This window comes from Hippichthys cyanospilos, chromosome 2 (genome assembly GCF_059441005.1).
Source record: "Hippichthys cyanospilos isolate Australia breed blue-spotted pipefish chromosome 2, RoL_Hcya_1.0, whole genome shotgun sequence".
Lineage (NCBI taxonomy): Eukaryota > Metazoa > Chordata > Actinopteri > Syngnathiformes > Syngnathidae > Hippichthys > Hippichthys cyanospilos.
In genome coordinates this window covers 17,481,121-17,507,215 of record NC_142370.1, presented here as the reverse complement: position 1 = coordinate 17,507,215, position 26,095 = coordinate 17,481,121, and the positions used below count along the sequence as shown (strand labels likewise).

Sequence of the window (26,095 nt, the reverse complement as noted above, 5' to 3'; positions counted from 1 at the left end):
GTTTTCAAACGTAATCAGCTTGCAAAAAAATGCATTTTTAGTTTTTGGCGCTTGAAAATTCGGTGGATCCTTACTAAAAATAGATTATTGTAAAATGTGTACCCAGATCTGACTCTATGTACCCAGATCTGACTCTCATGCTATGCAGTAGCTGCTAGTGCATACTGTAGCTCTGGGGAAAATAATAAGCAAGCATCTACATCTCATTGTACAAGTCTCAATTTTAATAAAAATCACCTTAACTTGAAGAACTGATTTTCAGTTTTGAATTAGGATCACAACTTTTGGTGGATGGGCCATGTCTTATATAACCCTTCGTTGAGGCTGCTTTCTCTTTTGCCATTCCCTGTACAGAAGACTTGCACAACGTTATGCGGAAGTTGGATTTAAGAGGTGCCGTATAGTTTTCAAGAACCCTTTTTAGCCCAGATCTCGGGGATATACGACTTCAGATGTTCCACGTGTACAATGCGTTCTATAGTGTAGCTGAAATGACCAAACTTCCTTTAAATTAGTGTTTCAAAGTAAAGGTTGAAATATAGCACATCAATATTTATCATGTTTTACTCCTATCCTCTGCTGATGTCTGTGTTTTAAGACATCTAGAACCCTCACACGCATTGAAACATCCCACGAGAACCAGTCCAAATTGTTTCTTTAAGCGCCACACTAAATTACCACAGTGGCGCTTTCTGAATGCACATAAAAACATGAAGACCTACGATAAGTGGAAACCATGAGAGTGCTCTTAAACTTTACCATCTGTTGTTTTAAAGGACATGGATTCAGGTTGCCTCACGCACTTGTGGGATCACGTCTTCATTTATTTACATTTCCACGTTGATGCAATGCCCAAATAGCTTTTTTTGCTTGGCTTTATATACGATCCGGCTGGTGGTCCACGCCAAAGTCTTATGTAATAGTGCGCTTAATACCTTCTATTACTAACACATCACTGAACCAAAGAGCTTCCTGAACAAAGAAAACAAGTTTGAGAACGTGAACAAGAGTAGGTAATTGTGGCAATTCCCCACTAATCATTCCACTAACAAAGCCACATTTAATATGTTGTCTGTTGTAGGGAAAGGAAGAGGAGTGCCCACACGTGTGACCTCACCAGAAACTTGATCCCATCATTTTCAGCCCCCCTTCTCACTCTCTGTTCCCATATTTGTTCCTCTCTTCCCAACCTTCCCCAGAGCGACAGTGCGCTTCCATCCAGGGCTCCAAAACACACCCGTGTTACGCCTGTACCCCGTTGCGTTGGCAGGACTTTGCGGCGCAAACAACGGTTTGTGAGGGTCAGCCGGACTCAAGTGAGGAGGTAAGTCCCCACCAACACTTTGGTCCCTGAGCTAGACCGACTGCTGCCACGTGGTTTGACTTCTTGAGAAGCTCTGTTCTCCCCCCCCAAAAAAGAGTGCTTTGTTGAAGGGGTACTCTCTTCAACTTGGGCAACATTTTTGTGTTATTCACGTTTTTTCCAGCTAAGAGGGACATTCTTGCTACTGTTCGTGTGTTGGTGTTTTTTTTTTTTTTTTTTTTAAATGAGCTGTGAGAAATGCAAGAAAATATGGGGAGTTGGGTAAAAACTGTATTAATCTAAAAAATGAAGATATGGTAAATAAGCTGCACTACTGTAGTCGCTTCAGTTGCCATATAATCTTTGCGGGACTTCCCTTTAATTTATGTGATGCCATTTTTGTGCGATTTTTCTGTCCTTTTTTTTTTTTTTTGCATTACATGCGATATCTCCTTTCATGTATTCATTTTGCACCTAAACAAAATTGGGTTGTTGACCAGCTCAAGTGCCACTCAAGTGCTCCACCAACGTTTCAGGGGGACTTAAAATTGACAAACAAACAAACAAAGTGAATCCAAACAAGTCTTTGTGCCCTTGAACATTTATGCTCGGCTGAGGTAAAAACATATTTCCACATTAAAATACTGCACAACAGGAGGATCATTGATTGTCTATATAATGTAGGTTTTTTTAGTAAGTTAGATTTTACAAAAACAGAGAGGCACTGAGTTCCTTATACGTTAGTTTTCACAAGCAGTGGCAGTGTAGTTCAGAAGTGACATAAGAATGTCAGTGCATAAATCATGTGAAAAGAAAATAGAAGCAGAGTGTGGTTTGTGCTGTTATATATCATAACAAGAGCATTCTGCGCATTTTGTTCCTGCTCCCAGCTGTGTTGCCACTTAAAATACTTAGATTGAGTAAGGTTAACCAGAGCGTGTAGTGTGATTACTCTGATTTAAATACAAATTTAAATAAAAAAAAACACAAATAAATACAAATACAAAGAATACAAACAAATGATTATGGATACAGTAAGTGTATTTGAACTCATTAATTTTGGAAGTTTAGTTTGACATTTTATTGGGTTTATGTCAATAAGCGCTACTGGAGACAGTAATGTTTTTTTGGTAATGTTGCCTTGGAATCCTAACTAAAAATGGGTTAGGATGTATTCAAAGGTGGTGGCACAGTGAATCAGCCATCAGGACTGCCTCCGCACAGCAGGAAACCATTCGGTGTGATCCTCGGCCTGGGAGAAAGAAGGGGAAAAGGAAGCTGTTAGAATTTTCTATTGTAGGAGATGTTTCCTAATCATGGACACGTATGGACTATAGGTGAAAAGAATGTAATGGCTACTAATGAGATTATTGTTCGTACTTACATAATATAGTTGAAGATTTTTCCTGAAAGCACATTTTGTTGAGAAAACAGAAAGTTAAAACAGCTTACATAACAAAATGTGACTTTTTCTCATTGATATGCAGAGCTCGTTGGATGAGATGATTGATTTTTATGATGGCCAAGTAAAGGTCAAATGTTGACTATATATTCACATATCATATTGCATTCAAAACATACTGTACATACTGTATCAAAGTGAAGCTGTCCTCGCATCAAACGATAACGACTACTGTACAACGTTACTAAATAGACACGAGAATTTAAGTCAATGCAATGCAATTTGGGCAATATGACACTCTGAGCCTTGTTACTATATGCGACTTATAAAATCTCTATATAGCAGAATGGAAAGATACGACATGTTTTACATTACAGGTTTTATTTAGAATACATTTGCGCTTGACACTATAGACATTTATGATGTCTATTTGTGTGGGGGGAAGTACTGTATTAGACAGAGCCACGTGACGACTTGTGTCACTGCCTGCGAAAGCGGCTGTGTTTGAACAGGGAGGTCACTCAGCTTTTATCAGAATCTCTGTCATTAGAGAAGCCCTCAAAGTGCAGATATCACTATTGCAGCCAAACGTTTGACCTCGTCTTGCCGCTGGCACACAGCCATCTTGCTCAAATAATTGCGCAAAAAAAAAAACTGTCTAATTCTTCTTTTCTTACATAATTTATAAAAGCAAAACAACCGGCAAGAACACAATCAGCAAAGTAAGAGACACTGCCATAGGTGTGATAACTATTTGACAATTTTTTTTTTTTTTTAACATTACTCAAACTGAAATTACCACTCTGAAACCAACTGGAATGCTTGTTGTCAGGATATGTGGGATTCGAGTCTAATATAAGAAATACATTGAAAGTGATGTAAAAATGCAAGGCAACACAAGTAAATCTAACATTACTGTTGACTCCAGAAACACCTCACAAATTTGAATTATCTGAGCAAATGTAGCAGTTACTTTTGTGAATGATGTAGTGACCTGAAATGCACATTGATGGATTTAAGTGTACACTGTGTACTTTTAGCTTGGCCACAAGTTTATTTACACTCGAACAGTTTTTGTTGTTTTTTTGTCTGCGATGGCAACTGTACCATGCGCTTACTTATGGTGGAATAAGGGACTGTACAGTCTAGACCGGGGTGGGCAAATGTTTGGTATACACACACACACACACACACACACACACACATATATATATATATATATATATATATATATATATATATATATATATATATATATATATATATATATATATATATATATATATACAGTATATATATATATATATATATATATATATACAGTATATTTATATATAGATAGATAGATAGATAGATAGATAGATAGATAGATGGACCCTAATCCAATTGGTTTGTTTTTGACAAACAATAACTCATGCTTTATTTTACTTTTTTAAAACGTTAAAAATTATTTTTTTGAAACAAATGACTGTTGACGATTTAATAAATGAATACACACAATGTATAAAATTGAAATAAAATGTTAACAAACCAATTTTTAGGGGAAAAACATTAACATGAATGCGACAGGAGTCCGGATAACGTAAGTGCTCAGTGAACCTAAGTGGCTCATATAGCCCCGCCCACTCTGGTCTCGCACCATCTCTAAAAGGCTACAACGACTGTTGTGATCAATTGGAGGACCTGAAGATGACTTTTACTCTTGCTAACATCAGAAAACCAAATAGACATATGGTACGAGAAGAAAGGTTTGTTTTGGCTGGACAAGCTCACTTGTGTACTTTGACAGTGATGACACAGGCCAGACCATCATTTACAGCTTCTCTGCTGCTTGTGTTAGTTTTTATGACGCACCAACTCTGTGTTGTTTTGTTAATTTTATTATTAAAGGACCCGTATCATGGAAATTAAATTTTCTGATGATTCCAACCATGGTACAATGTTAATTTCTCGCCCTAAACATCCTCAAATTATTATTTTCCTTTATTGTTGCATTTGTAATAGTCCCTTGCTTATTATGCAATCCCCGCACCGGCCAGCCCAAGCAAATAAAAATGGCTTGCAAGAGAAACAATGGCTATAATTAGACCCTCGTACCGCCTGTGTAAGAGTAAACACGCACCCACCTTATCTGAGTAGACATACAAGCTATTACTTTTGTTTTATTCAGGGGTTCGGGAGGATAGCTTTTGCATCAAATTGTCAAAGTAAAAAAGATCAATTGGCAAAGTAAAAAGTGGTGTTTCATTCTTTTTAGCTTCAAAGTTTTACTGTGCAAAGTGCCCATGTGCAAAAAATGTTTGTATGAGAGCACACAGGCGGACAATCAACACTTGTAGTAAATAATCACCCCTGGGCGGAACTGTTGTTATGACTAATGGTTAACCATGGGGACTGATCTAATAGGAGGATAGAATGTTCCTGTGTATGCTCTCTTGACATGTCTTTTGCTTTGTTGGCTACTCCATTTCATTTCAATGTCAGTAAAACAGCTGTTGTTGGCTTCTTCATTCACTCTGCCTCAGACTACCATTACTGAGCTCTACAACATTAATGTTTTTGTTGTTGTTTTGTCATGGTGGTCGGCTTTAGAATGACATCATGAAGGGGGCGTCGTAGATACAGGGTGAGAGGCAAGATTTCAGTTGTTTCCGTTCCTGATTAGATTAACAGCCACCAAAAAAAAAAAATCATATTCCATAAGAGAGTGAATTTCCAATGTGCCAAAGGTAAGATTTCATCATGTATATGTATCTATTTAACCTTGGAAATTTAAGCAAAAACAAATAAAAATAAAAATAAATAAATAAATAAATAAATAAATAAATAAATAAATAGATAGATAGCGGCTGTTATTTTTTTGTAATTTGCTTCCAATCTTGTAGATTGTTTGTTTTTTCTGAGATTCGGTTTTACACTCATCTTAACTTCCAAGGTCATGTTATGAAACTAAAAAAAGTTGGAATTTTGTGAAAAAAAAAGAAAATCTATCTATCTATCTATCTATCTATCTATCTATCTATCTATCTATCTATCTATCTATCTATCTATCTATCTATCTATCTATCGATCTATCGATCTATCTATCTATCTATCTATCTATCGATCGATCGATCGATCTATCTATTGATTGATGCCATGATTGATCGTTACCTGAGCAACTGTGATGCCATTTTAATTTGACAGCATGTGGCAAAACAACCATATAATGAGATGAATTTGAAAAACACTACAAATGCAAGAGAATAGCATGTTTAGATGACTAGTGGGGCTGCATATAACCTATTATTGTCAATAAAAATTTTGACTTGTTTGCTATAACCTCTGAATATTTAGTAAACCAGTAGCATTAATATGAAGCTACTGTACAATAGTTACATTTTGATCTCAAATGAATGATTAAAAAAACTAACCCATTTCCTTCAAACATCTCCGATGTAAGAGTAGAATTCATGATCACACCCAGCTCACTGTACATCCATCGTGTGTGTTTTGAATAAATGTACTGTATTAAAATTTATCATTTCCATTGTTTTTTCCTGTTTATATTCCAGATTTCACCTTTCATTTTAAACCCTTTTAGCTGAGGTTGTACCATCCAAACATGGAAATGGAGAAACTGTCAAACGGTCATGGGGCCGCTGTACCAATGGATGAAGAGTATGCTTCATTTGCTTCCTTTTAGTTAGACTTACTGCAGCACCTTTCTATTGTTTACATATAAAGTACAGTACAATTTTCCACTTCCAGAGTCCCACAAGAGGATCAGCTATTTCTAGAGCACAAGAACGGACCCACGAAGACCCCCCAGTTTACTGATGTGAGCATGGCAGAAAGAGAATTTTTTTCCATCATTCACGTACATCAATTTGGGTCATAAGTCAGACGTACCAGTTCCTTCAACAAAGTTATGTTTTCCTTAAATGCATTTTTTTTAATTCAAAAAATAAAATGGAATAGTTTAGCAAATTCAGTCTGTTTCAGGTAATTATAACGAACACTGAAAAAAGTCATAGATTGGCTTACAAATAGCATTGGTGTCACATTACAGCTGTTTAAACTGTGTGTTAAATAGTGTTTTTTTTTTTCATTTAGGCTGTTTCAATTCATTTCATTTGGGAAATTTTCTTTTATGTATGAATACAGTGTTCCCTCATTTTTTTATGCTTAATGGGAACTGAACACGCCCCCTCCGAAAAGTGAAATCCCATCAGACTTTTTAAAATGTCAAAAGTATTTATACTGTCCATATTTGAAACAAAGATTACTGTGATACACATATTTATTTAAATCTTTAATCATTAAACCTTATACTGTACTGTTATTTCATCCCATTTCCATTCCTTGGCCGTAGCTGGGGAACACGGAGGGCTGAAGTTGCCCTCGGAGAAACGGGCCTTGGACGTCGGCCTAGAGTGGAACCTGTAGCTGACCAAACATGATAACAGGCAAGCAGAGTTCACAGTCAAAGTTTCAATTTATTACATGTAACATCTTCCCAATGTTCTGGTTTGTCTTCACGGTATTCTTCCCACCGTGCATCTTACTTGCGGTTAAGGTGGACACTGCTGCTGACGGTGCATACAGTCACCATCTTGTACAAGACTGACTTGACAGTCATTCATTCAGCTCACAGGCACTCCTACAAGACACAGGATTGGCTCCTGGTGCAACATTGACCAAAGAGGGCAGGAGTTGTAATCTGCTCCTGCCTAGGAGTTGTAATCCTCTCCTGCCCTCATTGGTCGATGTTGCCCCGGGAGCCATTCACATGTCTTGTCTGAGTGCCCACGAGCTGATTGACTGAATGTCTGGCAAGTCTTGTCCAAGCTGGTTACTGTGCCTCCATCAAGCAGTTTCCATCTCCCACGCAAGTGAGAAAATGGAGCGAGGAGTACAATGAGTATAAAACAGAGCGCTGTTGTCATAAATTGGAATTTCGAGTGTAAACTCTGCTTCCATGATATCAAGTTTGGTCAGCTATGGGCTTTACTCTAGGTCGACATCAGAAAAGTGCCCGTGGCATGTGCAATTATAGTCAACTCGTCTGTTTGGCATGCACAAAATTTCATAGTGCGTCGCTCCGTAATATATAAAAAAAATTTGTGGAAAAAAGAAAAAAAACCTGAAGCACCAAGGCCACGAAAGATGAAGCGAGAAGTAACGAGAAGACTCTATATATTAGCTAATCCTTGAGTATTACTACTACCGATGCTTGGGAATGTGAAAACTTTATTGTTGTTGTTTTTTCTTTACTTTGGTGTTGAACATTTCAACAATTTTCTTTCAGTTCGAAGGGAAAACCTCATTGGGAATGTCCATCTTTAACCTGAGTAATGCCATCATGGGTAGCGGAATTCTGGGTCTCTCATACGCCATGTCCAACACAGGCATCATCCTTTTCCTGTGAGTGCTTGTGTCATAATGCTTAGAGTACCCTTTTTGGAGTGACTTGCCTGTTGCTTGTCTGTCTGACTTCCTCGTCCTGTTGGGGCACGGCACTCTGAGGCCCCTAGTTTGTCGTTCAAAAGTCTCAGGTGTTTGGCTAAAAACAGCTTTTTTAACCCATTCATTCTCAAACACATATATTTTTACATAGCTTTCAAGAGTCTAGTCATTCAACCCATGGTATTTATTTATTTATTTAGTAAGTTTGTTTTATGGTACTAGGGTATAAGAGGGTCAGAAAATGGCTGCCACTGAATGAGTTCATCACAAATAGCAAATTAGTGTGTGGTTTCCAACAGTGCCATTAGAAACAACTGTAGATTATTCCTTTGTCCAACCATCCATCCATTCTCTAGTGCTCATCCAGGCTCAGGTTGCGGAGGCAGCAGCTTCAGCAGGCAAGCTCAGACTTCCCTTTCCCTGGCCACTTTGTCCTGCTCCTCCAGGAGGATCCCCAGATTTTCCCAGACCAGTTTAGAAATATAGTCTCTCCGGGGCCTCCTCGCAGTAGGAAATGCCCGGAACACATGACAGGGAGGGATCTTAACCAGATCTTAACCAGATGCCATAGCCACCTTTCAATGCAGAGGAGCAGTGCCTCGACACTGAGCCCCTCCCGGATGACAGAGCTTCTCGCTGAACTCTGCTAACACCTGAGTTTTTGCCTCAGTGACCGCCAAAGCTGCGCTCCGTTTGGCCAGTCGGTACCTGTCATCAGCCTCCTGAGTCCCACAGGTCAAAATTCTGCTCAACGTTCCCCGCAGACCCTCACAAAACATTTGTGTCCGCCAGGTCTGACCAGAATTCTCCCCCAGCATCGGAGCCAACACACCACCAGGTGGTGATCATTTTACAGCTTTGCCCTTCTCTTCACCTGAATGTCTAAGATATGCAGCCACAAATCCGACCACAAATTTGATCAGTGAACTGCGGCCTAATGTGTACTGGTGCCAAGTGCACATATGGACACAACTATGTTTGAGTATGGTGTTTGTTGGACAATCCATGACTAGCATGGTAATCCAATAACAAAACACCAAAAGGAGAAAGGGAAGGGGGACCCATGTTGCCTTTGCCCCGCCAGGCCCCATGGGTGCAGGTCCGGCCACCAGGTGTTCGCCAACGAGCCCCTCCCCCAGGGTCGGCTCCAGATGGGGGCCCTGGTGACCCCGCGTCTGGGCAAGGGAAACGACTCTCCAATTTTGTCTATCACCACCTGGGAGCCGTGCTTTGTCTGGTCCCTCACCTAGGGCCTGTTTACCATGCGTGACCCTGCCAGGGCCATTAAGTCGAAGACAGCAAAATAGCTCCTAGAATCATTGAGACACACAAACATTTGACAGTCATGAAAAATACTGTAGTTTTTTTTATGTCATGGTGAATGAATGAGATATGTTGAATTTTCAACTAAGCTTGGTTTTCACCTCTATGCCCTCTTTAAACACATTTCTATTGCCCCTGCGTGTACGACAGGGTCCTGTTGATATGTATTGCGTGCCTGTCCTCTTACTCCATCCATCTGTTGCTACGCAGTGCTGGATTTGTGGGTAAGGCTTCCAAAACATTTAGGACTTTGTTCAAGACTTCCCCCTACTTTGAATGAATGCATTTTCCCCTCAGGTATCCGTGCCTATGAGCACCTGGGCATGAGAGCATTTGGACACCCAGGAAAGATCATAGCAGCTGTCGTCATAACGCTACATAACATTGGAGGTCATTTGTCAATATGAATGGGATGTAAATCTACTGTACATAATGAAAATGCCTTGACACCTATGCTTTGACAATCAAGGAAATGCTAACACATATTTCTTTTCTTTTGTGCAGCAATGTCCAGTTACTTGTTCATTGTGAAGTCCGAGTTACCACTGGTCATTCAGGCTTTTCTCGGCCAAACATCCGGGTCAGAGTAAGTAGTCATGTGCGTACATAACTTGGACAATATTTGAGTTGGCAAGTCCCTGCTCTAATTGGAGTGTTGCTGTTTTCTATTTCATATGATCGGTTACAATAGGCCTACTGTAGTTGTGGATCATAGGCTTATGCATTTTGTTAGTGATTTTTTTTTTTGGACCAAATCCATGAAATATCAAACATAATGGGCCTATCAAACCGGTGACAAAACGATAGAGGTAGAATTGTTTAAAGGTGTTTCTCTATTCCTCTTCTAGTGATTGGTTCATGAATGGGAATTACCTCATCATCATAGTCACTGTCTGTATCATCCTTCCTTTGGCCCTCATGAAGCACCTTGGTGATTCTCATTTTTTTTCTTCACTTAAATAGTCCATATATTTGTAAATGTACAACCTTTAAAGAGACATGTAGGAAACGTCGCAAAATTGTTGGTGATTTACCATCATATTCAGTGTTCCTGACTCAATTTGTCTTATGCCTTTCAAGGGTATTTGGGTTATACAAGTGGCTTCTCCCTCTCCTGCATGGTGTTCTTCCTCTCTGCGGTAAGTGTATGGAACATTATATTATATAAATATTGTTAAGGACGGTTTCACATGAGGGCTTAAGCAACAACACCAAAGAAATGTATATTGGATATAGGCAAATCTAAGGTAAAGTAAGGTGGACTGACTATCAATAGTGAGATATCTCAAGCTACAGTCTATACATGAATGAAGATGGTTTTTTTACCTCGTTTTTCTGTCACAAAAGGTCATCTACAAGAGATTTCACATTGTGTGTCCTCTGGAGGTGTTTGGTAACCACTCTGTCAGCACAGAGTCCTCGGGGGATATGTGCGCCACCACATTCTTCACCGTCAACCAAGAGGTTAGCACAGATTGAATGAATTTACATTTCAACATGTCACTTGTTATCATCTTTCCGCGAGAGCATAAAGTGCTGCTTTACCTATGTTCAAGTGTTGAATGGCATGTGAGAAAGGGCCAGACAGATGATTTCTCACTTTGTTTGCAGACGGCATATGCTATCCCAATTCTGGCATTTGCCTTTGTGTGTCACCCTGAAGTTCTTCCCATCTACACAGAACTAAGAAAGTAAGGCAAATAACCAAGGAATTGTTTTTCTGCCATTGTTGGACATCATCAGTAGTTTCTTCGTATCATTCCAACAAGCCCAACCAAGAGAAGAATGCAGAATGTCGGCAATGTTTCCATCCTTGGCATGTTCATTATGTACTTCCTGACTGCCACATTTGGCTATCTAACCTTTTACGGTGAGCGCCGTGCCTCTTTAAATTTTGGCCAAAGATTTCATCATTCCAATTATTGAATTTGGGTTTTTGTGCAGAAAATACAGAAGCAGAACTGCTCCATACCTACAGTAAGGTGGACCCCCTGGACACCCTCATCCTCTGCGTGCGATTAGCTGTCCTGGTCGCTGTCACTCTCACAGTCCCTGTGGTGCTTTTTCCTGTAAGGACATGCCATGCGCATTGTTAATTGACACAAAGCAGCATGCCTGCCTTTAATTTGCAAGTATTTTCAATATGTCTTACCCATTCAAATGAAACAATGCAGTAGATGAGTTACAGATAGGAGTGCGTTTCTCTCCACTAAAGACAATTCAATGGAGTTTATGACAGGTGTGGTTCAAAACGATTCAAGGATGATTTATTTTGAGAGGAGAACAATCAGATTTGGTTTGACTTAGTCGGATTGTGATTCGATATAGTGTGGCTCTTTTCTTGTCATTTTACATCAATTTGAATGAACTCGCCAGTATTGTTTGCCATTTGGTTTTAAGCTATAGCGCTCCGCTAAACTCAACTCAATATATTGGGGTAGAACATAGCAATTTGTTTCAATTCGATGCACTCGCATCTTTAAATCAAAACAGGACTGTCTGATTCACATTGGCTGTTGTTATACCCCGGGTGACCAGGCAATGTAAAACACCACAGACAAATGTTCTACCTTTCGTTGATATGTTGAGATAAATTACCTGAAGGTTCTACCACCTCACGGTTGGGCGTAAAAGAAACGTTTCCTTGCAAATAAACGCTGGATTGCTGTCATCATTCTTACCGAGTATGAGTACACTCAGTTGGGTTCTCATTAATCAGAAGAAAGCCGTGCTGGAATAAAGAATGTAAATAATGAAGTAGTCTTGATTGCACATTGTAAAGTACCGCGTGTGCCTTTCCATCAGATCCGTCGTGCCCTGCAGCAGCTTCTGTTCCCGGGGAAGGCGTTTCACTGGGTGCGCCACATCGTCATTGCCCTGTGCCTGCTGTCTGTTGTCAACTTGCTGGTCATCCTCGTGCCCAACATACGAGACATCTTTGGCATAACAGGTGTCGTATTCCACAAACACACTTGTGATAGCTGGAATAGTCATTCAGAAACTATGTACCATTGTGTTTTTGTCAAAATCTCAACAAATATTATCAGCAACACTTCCATCCCCAAATTTTATAAATTAGTGCTGTCAAGAGATGAAATCTGTTGTGGCTTCAGTCATTTCTTTTCTTTAACATTTGCAGTTGTACCTACCATCTTGAGTATTTGAGACTCGGTCCAAGCGCTGGCTGCAGCTTTTGGTTTAAACTACCAGGAAGAATGGTGCTTTTTGTCTTTTGTCATTTACAAAATGATTAAAAATCATGTTTAAAAAGATATTGTCCATTCTGCCTACAACAGACTTTCTTAAATGGAGAGTGTTCATGAGCTTAGTTGTTTGGCAAAGAGCTTTTGAGGGGATTGCTACATTAGCATTTTTGTTGCTGTCATTAGCTTTACGTGGTAGGCTAAAGTTGATTTGCTTCTGTGATAAGCAAGAGCCTTCTACAAAATAATGCAATTCACTCTGCCGTTATCAAAGTTGTCATCGTTTTTAAAAGTTACATGTATCAATCGTCAGACCGACAACCCTCACATGCTCATCCATTTTCACGTCTTCCTTCTGCTCCCGAAAGAAAACAAAGTTTTGGGGGGGAAAAAAAAAAAAAAAAAAAAAAAACAGCTGTGCATTGTCAAGATTAACCCTAAATAGTTGGAATTTTTTAGCTCTTAATATGTTTGAGCTGAATTTCAAGGTGTTTCCAAACTTTTGACTGGTACTGTATACATTGAAATGATTTGTTGTGAATTGATGAGAGTCCCTTTTCCCTACCTAGGGGCAACTACTGCTCCCAGCCTGATCTTCATCCTTCCCGGACTGTTCTACATCCGCATTATCCCCACGGAACAAGAGCCCTTAAACTCCAGACCAAAAATTCAAGTACGTTTCTGTTTAGGCCTTTAAAAAAAACTGTCCCATCCTGACGTCTCTTCTATTTGTTTTGGTTTTCAGGCCGCGTGTTTCACAGCACTCGGATTTATCTTCATGACCATGAGCCTCACGTTCATCGGACTCGATTGGACGAGCGGGGAAAAACGAAGTCTGGGCGGGCATTAGCGTGCGTCCAAGCCCTACAGAAACCGCATCCTCACTTCTTCAAACAGTCCTCGACTTTCTGCTGGATGGTTTTGACCGTGAGCTCGCAGGGCTCCCTAATTACAAGAGGACACGATGTTCCTCCGTGCTGTCGACAACAGCAAAGTGTGCCCTGTAAGACACATCTGCTGGTAGTGTCAGCTCACTTACGTTGACCATGGAAGCCACCCTATTTGCAACTGTCCATCGTCACTAAATGTCTCTAAATTGTGGGTGGCTAATGCTGAGAAGAAAATTGTTTGCATGGAAAACATTTGTTTAATTGTCGCTTTATAAAACGGAGCAGAATAATGACATAGAATAAGACCAAATACTCTGGGGCAGGGGTGGGGAGGCACTGAGGACATTTGATGTGCGTTGTACCTTGTAATACTGCAGAGCAGTACTTCACAAACTGCAAAAGAAATGTTAACCTCAAGTCAAAAAGACAGTGTGATGTTGCATGGCTATGCTGTGAACCAATTAATTTGGTATAAGGTAACCGATTACTTTGGTTTTTGTAAATTAATTGTGGTAATTATATATAGTTCAATAAATATTGTCAAAACGAGAATTCTGCGCTAATTTATTATTATTATTTTTTTCTCAGAGACCCCTCTGTCATCTTGCGTACGTTACGTAACACAATTGTGAGCAGCTATTGCGGTCCAGCTGATTATTTTTGGTCACATAATGTGATCATTCTACCATATGTGTGTGAGAGATGTGTGTGTGGATTGAACCATTTAAACTAACATAATATTTCTCGGGTTTACTTCTTTTTGTGGTGGTACAGTAGCTTAGCACATCTGCTTCACTGTTCAGACATTCCTGTGTGGATTTTGCATGTTCTCGCTGTGCTTGTGTGGGTTTTCATTGTGGACTCTGGCTTCCTCCCACATTCCAAAGGCCTACACATAAAGTTAACTGTCTATATAGTCATCCAATGTCTACATAAGCCTGTTGAAACCCCACTTTTTCTATTGCAAATAATAGAACCAAGTTGCACAGTTTCCAATTCATTTCAAGCTGTTCACATGACCCATAAGCTTTAGAGATGGGGAAAAAAATGGTTGACAATTGAGAGCATGAGGTTTTAAAAATGCGCATGCTGTCATGTAACTCAGAAAGGGGCTGTGTTCAAAATGAAACTATTACATTGAAAGTTGTGTTATGTGGCAGCCGCCGCACACCAGGCGCCATTTAAAAAGCTTCTGCCTAAACTTAAAAGAATTCATGTAGTCTTTGTAAACTTAATTTGTTACGTGTTTGCTTTGGGGCAAAAGCGTAGAGGTTTGGTGCTACCATTTTTGTTCTTGGCAGGCCCCCTGACCAATTTTAATCAACTGCAAAGGAAAATTCAGTTCTTATTGCCATTGTTATGCCATATTTTCTTATGATGAAAATCGTCTTCATTATTCCATGGGACATTTCAGGCCTAGGTGAATTCTTAGTCACCTTTTCCTTAGTGATTCCTTTGAACAATGCAATCTCTCAGATGCTGTGGTAGCACTCTACAGACAATGGCTTATGATTAGAGATGTGGCTACAAAAATTTCAGGAAAAGAACGCAAACTGGCAGCAAGGGCTGTACTAAATTCTAAATGTGATTAGGAAATCCTGAACACAGCCACGTCCCCAGTTTTAGGAGGGTGTGCACACTTGTGTAACCATTTTTTTTAATTCACTGACTTTTTGTCAAGTTGTAAACATTATTTGTCACAATGTAGGAAAAAGTTGGTAAATTATTCACCTTTTTTTAAATCATAAAATATGGGATTATAATGGGTATGTGATTTTTTTTTTTTTTTTTAATCCATTGTACGTGACCTGTAATTGGTTGGCAACCAGGCCACGCAGTACCCGCCTCTCACCCAAAGTCAGCTGGGACGGGCTCCAGTTCACTTGTGACCCAAATGAAGACAAGAGAGAAAAGGATAAATGGACTTATTGTCTGTTCCCTCCTTGTCATTTGCGATTATAGCTTTCGTGTTCACTACCGCGGTCGCCACATTTGCGTTTGTCTGCCTTCCCAGTATTTTGAGTGTCATTTTCCCACCCCTCCTACATAAACTGACAGAATGGCCCAACCATGAAACTGAGCTGGTGGTTTAAGCAGACGGCAAAACAAATATAAAACTGGTTAAGACGTAACTCAAATTGGACTGCAGAAGAAAGCGCTTGAACTTTTGCTGACCTGCCACATCAGCAATACTAGACTCCTTTCAGCTCAAAATAGCAAACCTTAAATGTCTGACAGTTTGTTGCCAATCCCTTTGCAACCTGCTTATCTTTATTCTGTGAGGTTTTAGCCAAGGTTTCAGTGTTTTGTACTTCTTTCGTTTAGTTCTAAATCCAGTACCGGCCTGCAGTCACACCACTGGTCCCCGAAGCTACACTCTCAATAATGCAGCAACCTGGCTGAAGCTTCAGCACCTGGCATGAAAACCTGTTCTCGGTTTTCAATCTTGCTGGAGCTGAGCATGAGGCGGCACACGGGGTTTCAGGGCTTGAGCTGCGGTATCAAACTGCATTACTATGTGTGTTCATGCGCCGCAGCTGCTTGAAGAGTCGAATGGGGAAGGATTGAAAATGATACCGTCGCCTGCCTGACCGCTTGGACAGGCCCAACAATTCTTCTGCCAATGCAACCCCGATGATCTCATTTTTTTCTTTTTTCAAGCAGAATGGACTTTGAGGGGCTGACTGTTCAAATTGCGAGTGCGATAAGAGTTCTGAAGATATTTGCAGGGGCAAATGATTGCAAGCCCCCCACCTCCAAAACAGATCTTAAAAAATGTGTTCCAAACGTTCCCAACTACTGGCTTTCAGTGTGTTGTCACCCGTTATTTTCTCATAATTATGACGTAACCTAAGTCAATTCTTTTGTCTGGTCTTGACAGAAGTATGGCTATGCAAAGAAAAATAAGTTATATGAAAGGCAATACATCACATGCCATGTAAATGCCATGTCTAAAATCAAGGCCGCCTTTATCTAGTCCAGTCCTGCTCAACTAGTGCAGCGGGTGGGGCGCATATGAACCAGAAGAACAGGCTTTTCTTTTTCCATGTTGAGTGTAATTGGAAATCCACGGCAATTGCAGTCAATTTTTTTTCCTATATCATATTTTTTTTTTCTGAATCACAATGATTTCAAAAAACAGCAACACCTTTTTTTCAGGTTAAAATATTAAAATTAAGATGTTGGTGCTCCTGTGTTAGTGTTCCAGATAAAATGTATTACTTATTGATATACTTTTTCAACATCAAACGATGCAGTTTGTCAAAAATGTTTCTAGTTTAAATAAGGACTGACTTTATTTCAGACTTTTTGATGCACTTGATTTCTTTTTTGTTTCAGACTTTACTCTGCATGTTAAGCAAGGAATAAGTGGAGAAAGATTCTTATCAAACTGTCAATTATTGTGCTTTAAAGCACAAAAATAGAAAAAGCTAAACCATGGCCTGAACTGAATCGCTTCAACTTTTGAATGGAGGCCCTTCATTTCTAGGGTTAGGCTGACAACAAAGATGAAGACCTCTCCTGACTACTGCAGTGTGTTTACTTTCACAAAGAGCTGACATGGTGTGTCAGTAATTAGTGAATTGGTCTAAGCTACTTAACACTACTGGTAATCTCTGCTAACTACCACATGTCACGTTTACAACATACATCAGAGTGATGTGATGCAAGTTCCCATCAACGCTGACTTAACCGCTGCTAAAGCATAACTACACAGGAGCAGAACGAGCACTGATCTCAATTATGATTCAGCGCGTGATGGTGAATTATTTTGCGATTTGAGCGTATGCATTAACGAAATCTAGCAATTAGACGTTCCAAATTCAAATGTGAAGATTTTATCCATTGTTAAAAAAAAAAAAAAAAAAAAATAGACCCAGTTGACACATTCAGATACTATTCATCCAACATTCAGTTCAAATATGACACCCCGAACTGGTTGCCAGCCAATTGCAGGGCACACAGAGACGAACAACCATTCACGCAGTCAATTACACTTAAGGACCTAAGTGCCTTACTTTCATTAGTCCAGTCAATACATAAATGAAAACATTTAATATTATTTTTGTCCCCAGTTATTTCAGAGCCCGATGAGGGTTTTATAAGCAATTTTGTGAATGTGTGTAGAAACTAAAAGCAAGAATAATCACGGACAAGATTAACATGACAAATATTACATGTTGAAATGCTTGTTCACTTAAAGGTACAAATACAGTTTGAGCTTTTTGAAGAAAAGCAGCTTTCAATGGCGGCAGGAGGCAGGCGGCGTTCATGAACAGCAATTAATTGCTTAGGTATAAGGCCTATTCGGTCCTGTTCAGAGCAACAGCTCAGTCAGCCTTCTTTAACCTTGGCAGCAAGTACAGAATTCTCTTGTCGAATGGCCTTGTAGTCTTCTAGAATCTTCTCCAGGTTAGCTACTGTTTTGTTACTATTTTCAGTGTCAATCTGTGGACAAATGACAGAAATGATTTTTAAATAGTGAAAAAATTGGATCAGGAGCAATTAGGGATATAAATGTGCAAATTACACAAAGTGCTTCAAATCTGCAGTGCTGCAATACTACATGACGTGTTTATCGATTGCCAAAATCTTTCAAAACAAAACAATTGTCTGTGACAATTCCTACCTGCTCTTCTAGATCTCGTATTTCTCTCAGAATCGTACCAGTGTCCTCGATGGTTTGGATCAATTGATTGCAGTTCTACACAAGAAAGTGAATCAGCAAAATCTTATATTACAAAATAGAGGGAAAGACAGTTGCACTGGAGGAAATACCGAGGAAATATTTGTTTCTACCTCATGTAGAGCAGCCAGATACTTGTACGATTTACGGACCGACTCGTCCTTCTTGGCGTCCTAGCGGTGAACGAAAAAAAAATCACAGTAAACATTTTCCCCTTCATGAAAAACACACAATTCTAGAAATCCATTTTGAGATGGAGTTTGATTATTTGCAATGAGTCTCATCAAAAGAGTAGACAGTTACGAACAAAAGCACAAAAAAACCAAAACAAAACGGTTGTTTTAAAGACCTTAAAGACAAGCTCATCTGTCACAGCAAAAGTCCTGTCCAGTTTTCCAGTGAGGTTGTTGATCTCCTTTTGCAGTTCCTTAGTGTCAGACAAAATCTGATATAGGCGGGGAAAAAGCAGTTTAAATTTATGGTCAAAATCGGTGGATTCCTATTGTAAACAACTAAGAATCCCCCCTCGCCCCAAAAAATGCTGTCAGCGAAGTCTTACCTTGGTGATTTCCTCTTTCTGTTTCTTGATGTTGCTCACAATTTCCAGGATCCTCTGTGTGTATGCTGCCCGTGAAACATCCTTGGGAAGACTTTCTAACTCTGTTCCCTGGAATAAGAATTGTATCAATGAAGAAAAAAAAAAAAAAAAAACACTTAGGGTACCGTACAATGCAATCGTGAGTTATTTTACAGTACTTTGTCAAATATTTGAACAGAAATGTTTTTTTTTAAATATACATTTAAAACTCAGATACCAGTTGTTTGTACAATTCTTCCTTCTTCTTGGCCTCCTCTGTTGACACGCGGATTTTATCTTGTAGAACCTTGATTTCAGACATCTTTTTGGATGATTCCATCTGAGAAAAAAAAAGGACACGGAATTAAGCATAAAACCATTTCCGTCAAATTCTCATTTTCCGGTCCATACTTACATCGCGATTACTGCAGATTTCTTTAAGCCTGCGGTGTTCATCGATGAGTGGCGCGCGGTGTTTCTCCCACTGAGAGGCCAGGTTGACCACCCGCTGGGCACTGGCCTCCACCAGAGCCTTCAGGAGAAGGTTGAGATGAACTTGGCAGGCGTGGGGCCTTTGAGGAATTCTATTTGCATAAGTACCTACCTGAAGTTTTACTATGTTGTTCTCCGCATCTGGTAAAAGATCAATAGTTTTCTGCTTAAGCTGGATCTTTTCCTCCAGCTCACTGTTCTGCCGCTCTCGTTGCTTGACCTCATCAAGAACCTAAAGGGGGTAGAAGATTATATTATGTACGTTATAATAACTCTAGGCATGATTATGGAGGATGTCATTATAGGGTGGATGACATCATTACAAGATTAGACTGCATCAAAACTCATTACATGGGTTGTTTCAGAAATGGAGGACATTTTGGTTTTCAACATTCTTGAAAAGTAAACTTGAGTATATGCATAACAGGGTTGTGTGACGTAGAGTAAGACATTTGAGTAAGGCTAACTTTTATAGCAAAACATGATAAACAGCAGAGGACATACCACTGCTCTAGCAATTGTTTGGGAAAAAAGTTGGATGATGTCAAGTCCAGTGTATCATGTAATTCACTGTAATTTTCTTCTTCTACTATGCCAAAAAGGTTATGGTAACGGGGTTGCATGCATGTTGTGGGACACGTGTTCCTTTAATAAGAATTATTATTTGAAATGTTATGTTTATTAAAACAAATGTTTCCACGGTTGCAAGAGACAGTAATGAAACCATGAAATTGAAATTCCATTTGAACAGTTTCAGGGTGTGGGACATGAGAAAATATCATTTTAGGAGGCACTCCACACTTATTTAGTATCTTGAAAACTTTTTTTTTTTAAGACTTGGTCTCAGGTTAAGTCTATGTACGCAGAAACTGCATGTTTTAGTATTGTGTATGTAGATCATTTAAAATTTGATGGTGAATAAGGGAATGGGTCCCAACCTGAGCATGAGTGACAGTCAGGTGTTTTAGTTCCGTAGATAGTTGGTCCACATCACTGCACAACTGTTGCAATTGTTGCTGTAAAGATGCCAGCTCCTCCTGCTGACTGCATTGGTTATCAGCATCCCTCTGCCGCACAGGGGACGGCACTGCTTCAACCTCCTAATAAAAGGGCATGCAAACAGGCCACACTAAACAACTGAACACCATTCATCATTTCGATTCCAAACTACCAGGTGTACCCGCAGACCTGTGTAAACGTGAACTTCTGGGCGTGGGTGAAATGAGAGCCCTTTGTCAGGTTGTGGTCAGAGGAAGTTGATCCCTTGAAGGATTGTAGTAAGTCAGACAAATCGGAGGTGGCGCCGATACTACCAAAGGCACTTTCCGCGGGGGTGAGGGCAGCAGCTCGCAACTGCTCCTCAATACGCTTTCGAAGTCGAGTCTGTTTTCGGGCCCTGTAGTCCTATGACAAAAGCGGTCATTGCAAAACATTTACATCCAGCAAGGTAGAGCACAAGAAATGTTCATACAAAAGCCTTACCATGACCCTGACATCATACTGTATGAACCTCCGTGTAGCAAAAGTCTAACTTTCACCGAGTGCATAATTCCTTATGTGAATGGAGTGAGGATTGAATGAAAGGCTTGAATAAGATTGATGAGTCAGAAAGATGACATTGCATCTAACGACAATAGTAAGCAATACAGAACGCTGGCAATAATTTACATTTGATGCAAAAAAACTGGGAAAAAAAATAAGAGTGGAAACTAGAGATGGAATGTTAAGCTTTTTGGAGATTTTGATGAAGTCTTGTGAAGCGTTTGAGACCTTTGCTATATTGATAAGGGAAGACTTAAAAAATAGACCACACTGGTGGCATCTGATGGACAGCTAAAGTCATAGCAGCTACAATCCTAAAAATGATTCCCTTATGGGTCCCTCATGGCCCATTCAACTTTTTGGAAATGTTGACAATGTCACAATGTGTGTTGTGGTCTCTCTTGAGCCATTTAGAATGAAAAACAAAAAAAAATGGAAATAATTAATTTGAATATAAATAAGGATTCAGGCACAAAATGATTATAAACAGGGTTTCCTTTGGGATTATAAGAAAGGTGTAATAAAAACAGTACTAGGTTTTTAAGATAGTGAAATTGAACATCCTAACTGAAAATAAAATATTTTGATGAACCTACAGTAGGTTTGCGTGCCACTGGAGTGCCTTGAATGAATAATACGTACTGAGTTCTCATTACAATGTTACCATCCTGAAGTACCCTTGGAATCTCCTTTATTGTTTTAAAAATATTATGAAACAAGCACAACAGCTGTGCAGTAAAGTATTTGTAATCAGAGGTTTCTGCAGATTTAGACACATTTCACCAGCAAGGCAAACAGAAGATTCACCTGTGGAGTAAGACGAGACAGGAGTCCCTGACTGTTCCACTCATTCTCCCATTCCTGTGCCGCACTGAGCTCAGCGGTGTGCTGCTCCAGTAAGGACGCTGCAACGATGGCATTGTGGCCGAGCTGAGCGGTCACAGGAGGGAGGAAATCCCGCTGGTAGTCTTCAGTCTCTGAAATGCAAAATATGGTGAACTATAAACATCAAGAAATGTTAGATAAGATGACTGACATGTCAGATAATAAACATCTATCCAGAAGTATACAGAACCAGATAATTACTCAATAATCACTGGTATTAATTACCTTTCAGTAGTTTCTGCCCTGGATCTTTAAAAGAGTAAGGTAAACTGAGGGCCTGCATGTGGAAGCTGTGCATTGTGCCAAAAACCTGTGGCCAGAATAGCACAAGTCGGAGGACAACACAACATGCATGGGGGCTTTAAAGTGTGCTTAAAATGACAACGCATTCTGTGAAACACATCATAGCGGTATACATAAAGTGGCAAGAAGTGTCAACCGGAGCAATAGGGGCTCATTTTCCCCTCTTCCATATTGTAACAGTACAGCTGAAAGCAGAGTGCAATTTTTCAGAGTTTACTTGTGTTTCACCATGCAGTGGCAGCCTGCAGTTCGGAGGGAGCCAAGGTGCTACCAGCTGGGCTTTAATGGCAGTAGCAATAGTTCGTTGAAGAATTGTTGATTTGCCTAGGGAAACAAATATTGTGTGACTCCTCAAAATGCCAACACAACAGTATAATGGGGAATTAATTAATTAGGGTAATTGTTGAACTCAACAAAACATCTGCAGCAAGATTAACGCAACAATTGAGAGCAATATGGAAATAAGGAGTACAGTAAGTTCATTGTTAGTTGCTGTTTTCTGAAGAGACTCACATCTAGCATGACGTATAGTTGCCCTCTGCCTCTGTTAGCCAACACATAATCTACGTTCAACCTAGGCATGGGACGATAACCGGATTGGAAATATATCGCGGTTTTAGAAGTCATGGTTATTTAACACCCCCCCCCATCCTCTCCTGTGTCATCTCCCTTAACATTGTAGCTGCAAATGTAGCTCTCATTGTGTATCATACATAACTCCTCTTTTCATTTTTTTGTCGGCGACGGCTAACTACCGCAGGTAAAATGTATCAATTAAAAGTAAAATGCGGATTCAGTCACTTCACGTTGACTATTTCCCCCCAACACATGCATGCATGCATGCACATACACACAAACAAGCTCGCGCTCGCTCTCGTCCTATGGCAACTGAATGAGATCAAACTTTAGCGGTCAGTATTCGGAGTTCGAGGTGGAGTTAGTGGAGATGACAATGGTGTTTTATTGACATTCAACTCATATGTCAAAACCAGATATAGACACGCACCTCAAAGAAATAAACATGAGTGCATGCAATCACTGCTCTACTAACTCATTCCCTTCAGACTAACTTTCTCTCTGGAATTCCTATTTGAACAGCAGTTCTGTGGGTGAATAATTAGTTAATGATAAACGCCAGACGTCATTTGAAGCATTAACATTAGCCAATAGCATTCGCCACGCCAGTCAGCGTCAAAAATAAAAAGCGCCGTCCCAACACCATTTGGGGTTATTGAATGTTGGTTACCACTAGCGGTCTAAATCGGTGTCCGCTTGCCGTAGTGACAGGAAGATGTTCCTGCGTACCTCTGTGCGGGTGGGGAAATAGTCAACACAAAATCACAGATCCACATCGTACTATTTATTGATAAACAGAGTAGTAGTAGTAGTCAACATAAAATTACAGAATCCACATAGTATTATTAATTGATACACATTACAGTTGAATGATTGATCGTTATTCAAAGTACTGTATTGTTATTTTATACTAATTAAGGGCCCATTGTTTAGTTAAAATTGGATGTGTTCAATAAGAAAGAATTGATGTATATGTTTATCCGTGAGAAAAACCCGTGTTGCTCACTAAAGGTTTGTTTCAATTTGATTTACTTTTGTTTTTTTAATTTAGCATGGTAAATGTTACCATGTTTGTTAGGTTAACAAATGTTGTGTTATATATTTTGTTTAAAAATAAAAGTTTTTATAATGTAGAAAATTGGCAATCCCCAATTTTTAAAACTATGTTGCATGAGCTGTAATTTCAATACTGTGATACTGCAATACCGTTATATTTTTGCTCAAGGTTATCGTACTGTCTGAATTTGATATCGTCCCATGCCTAGTTCAGCCTGAGAGCACAATTTTGTTTATAATATACTGTCGTTATTTAGCACTTGAGAGTGAAGACTCTTAAAAAGTGAAGCCTATAACATGCCCCTCTCTTGACTCTACTATATACTTCTGTTTACCGTACGAGTCATTCATGTGTAAAAAGAAAAGCAGTATCATAGAGTATTATTTTACGTTTTCCCAGCCTAGGTTATTTGTATACTAGTAAGAAAGTTAAGGGTAGTGAAATGTTTCTTGATACAATTTAATGAAGGCATTGATCCTGTACCTGTTGGTTGATCGGCGGCTTCAGCATTTTCTCTAGGCAATTTCTCCACAAGGAACATGAGGAGGGAGCGAATCTCTGTCTCACTGCTGTACAAGAAGGTTTGATAACCGATTTCGCCTTGATAGCCAATGTCCTGTAAACAAGTTTGGTATTTGATTATTAGGTCAGGTGTGTTTTTGCTGTTTGGTTTTTATTAAAAAGGCAAAATTTAAAGTTCACTTGTAACTGATGGTTTAAATACACTTGTCTAAATTAACCTGTTCAGTAGGTTTTTTTATTTTATGTTAAATCATGCAAAATGCTAACATTCAAAGAAAAAAAGCTACTTTGCCATGTTCAATTAAGAAAGAGCCGCTCCACAAGTAAGTAGGTAATGGATGTTTGTACCTGACACGCCTGTGCCAGGCTCATCCCCACCCTGAAGCGGGCAGACATGCCGGACGGGAGGGAAATTGGCAGCGTGCTGCCCAAGCTGGGTTCGATCACCCGGATACATCTCACCACTGCCTCCACTATCAGCTCACTAGTGAAATCTTTGACACCACCAATCTCCTCGTTCAGCTCTCTACAAGAAACAGGACAAATGTATTGGAACAATACAGTATATATGTATCTCAATCGGTGGTGCCGTAGGTAGCACGTCCGCCTCACAGTTCAAAGACCCGAGTTTAAATTCACCTTGCACCGACTTTCCTGTATGGAGTTTACATGATCGCCCCGAGCTTGTGTGGGTCTCTCCCGGTACTCCAGCTTCATGCATGCAAGTGTATTGGACACTCTAAATTGTCCTTAGGTGCGATTGAATGCATGAATGGTTGTTGGTCTGTGTGCCCTGCAGGCCTGCGACCCTTGTGAGGATGAGCGACTCTCAGAAGTGGATGTGTATGTGTGTGTCTGTGCCCTCGGTTTTTGCAACATAATTCGAATTAGATTTTGGTTGAGGTAAGGGTTAGGCAATTTTTTTTTTTTTAATGGCTAAGGTTTGGGACTAGGAAATGGGTCAATGGGATGTCCCCACGAGGACAGAAAAAAACTCCCTTGTTTGTGCGTATTTACTGCAAGCTGACAGTCTTATACCCACGTGTTTGATCATATGATGTCCATTTCGTATAGACAATGTGTCACTGATAGATAAGTAGGCTAAGTAGATGTTTATGTGAGAAAAAAAAATAGAAAAACGTATTCTCGAACAAAACGCCTTATTTTACCATTGGTTCCCTTTATATTAAAAAATAAAAACAAAAACGACTTGAATGAATTGACATTTTAATGCTACATTTATTATTTGGTTTGTATTGTTTTCAATGTGTAGACTACAGGAACAGTCACTTTTCATTGTAAGTGAATTAAGTATCTATTTCACATCTATGTGTCATTTACACTTTAACGACAGCAATACTTACGTGCCGACTTGTTTTAGGGCAAGTAACAAGATTTTGTCAACTTCCTCCATGTCGGGTGTTTGAATCTACGGGTGGGATTCACGTAGTGCATCAAAAGCGCCCAGCTTGAAGAACAGCCGGTCAAAGGGCGAAGTGTGGCTTCTCCATGGTGGCCAAACGAGCCAGCGCAAGCCTCAATCGGCTAGCATTAAGCTAATTGTTTGCAAGCTTGCGTCTCACCGATTTCATTCTGTTCTCCGAATCAAGCGTTGCGCATTATTCATCTTAAACAATACTGCTCCTGCCAAAGACCTAACTTAACCGTTTCTTCGACTGTAAAAGTAAAAATAAAATAAAAACTTTGGAAATTGAAAAGCTTCTTAAGTGCAAAAGTAATGATAAAAGAGTAATAAAGGGGAAGAAAAAAAGTGAACAGATGGATTTCTGGGAGAAGAAGTCTTCTCGTCTGAATGATTGTGCAAGCAACTGGGAATATGACTACGTTTCCCAGCGTGCATCAAAATTTGGGTCTCATGACAAAA

General features: G+C 39.7%; 2 protein-coding genes across 2 annotated transcripts; one reads left to right on the top strand and one right to left on the bottom strand.

Moving 5' to 3' along the window:
- Positions 1–1,155: 1,155 nt before the first annotated feature.
- On the top strand, positions 1,156–14,121 carry slc38a5b (solute carrier family 38 member 5b). The gene is made up of 16 exons (XM_088408295.1): positions 1,156–1,324; positions 6,260–6,365; positions 6,456–6,525; positions 7,996–8,111; positions 9,627–9,700; positions 9,774–9,866; positions 9,981–10,062; positions 10,325–10,407; positions 10,557–10,615; positions 10,824–10,940; positions 11,088–11,167; positions 11,246–11,346; positions 11,421–11,545; positions 12,282–12,426; positions 13,249–13,352; positions 13,425–14,121. Exons 2-16 carry the CDS (start codon positions 6,310–6,312, stop codon positions 13,527–13,529), a joined length of 1,410 nt encoding a protein of 469 aa, XP_088264421.1. The 5' UTR covers positions 1,156–1,324; positions 6,260–6,309; the 3' UTR covers positions 13,530–14,121.
- Positions 14,122–17,610: 3,489 nt separating this feature from the next.
- ccdc22 (CCC complex scaffolding subunit CCDC22) lies at positions 17,611–25,996 on the bottom strand. Its single transcript, XM_088409170.1, has 16 exons — positions 25,575–25,996; positions 24,559–24,736; positions 24,172–24,304; positions 22,273–22,379; positions 21,978–22,062; positions 21,675–21,844; positions 20,514–20,729; positions 20,264–20,425; positions 19,438–19,557; positions 19,249–19,365; positions 19,072–19,173; positions 18,816–18,923; positions 18,606–18,701; positions 18,370–18,429; positions 18,200–18,274; positions 17,611–18,018 (listed from the first exon to the last, which is right to left on the bottom strand). Exons 1-16 carry the CDS (start codon positions 25,622–25,624, stop codon positions 17,905–17,907), a joined length of 1,893 nt encoding a protein of 630 aa, XP_088265296.1. The 5' UTR covers positions 25,625–25,996; the 3' UTR covers positions 17,611–17,904.
- Between the last annotated feature and the right edge of the window lie 99 nt (positions 25,997–26,095).

Excerpts from the sequence above, each read along its gene's own strand:
- slc38a5b (XM_088408295.1), top strand. The coding sequence starts at position 6,310 with ATGGAAATGGAGAAACTGTCAAACGGTCATGGGGCCGCTGTACCAATG. Across the intron at positions 11,546-12,281 it reads TCCCTGTGGTGCTTTTTCCT|ATCCGTCGTGCCCTGCAGCA; the intron begins GTAAGGACATGC and ends CCTTTCCATCAG. Across the intron at positions 12,427-13,248 it reads AGACATCTTTGGCATAACAG|GGGCAACTACTGCTCCCAGC; the intron begins GTGTCGTATTCC and ends TTCCCTACCTAG.
- ccdc22 (XM_088409170.1), bottom strand. The coding sequence starts at position 25,624 with ATGGAGGAAGTTGACAAAATCTTGTTACTTGCCCTAAAACAAGTCGGC. Across the intron at positions 20,426-20,513 it reads AGAAGTTCACGTTTACACAG|GAGGTTGAAGCAGTGCCGTC; the intron begins GTCTGCGGGTAC and ends CCCTTTTATTAG. Across the intron at positions 19,174-19,248 it reads AAATCTGCAGTAATCGCGAT|ATGGAATCATCCAAAAAGAT; the intron begins GTAAGTATGGAC and ends TTTTTTTCTCAG.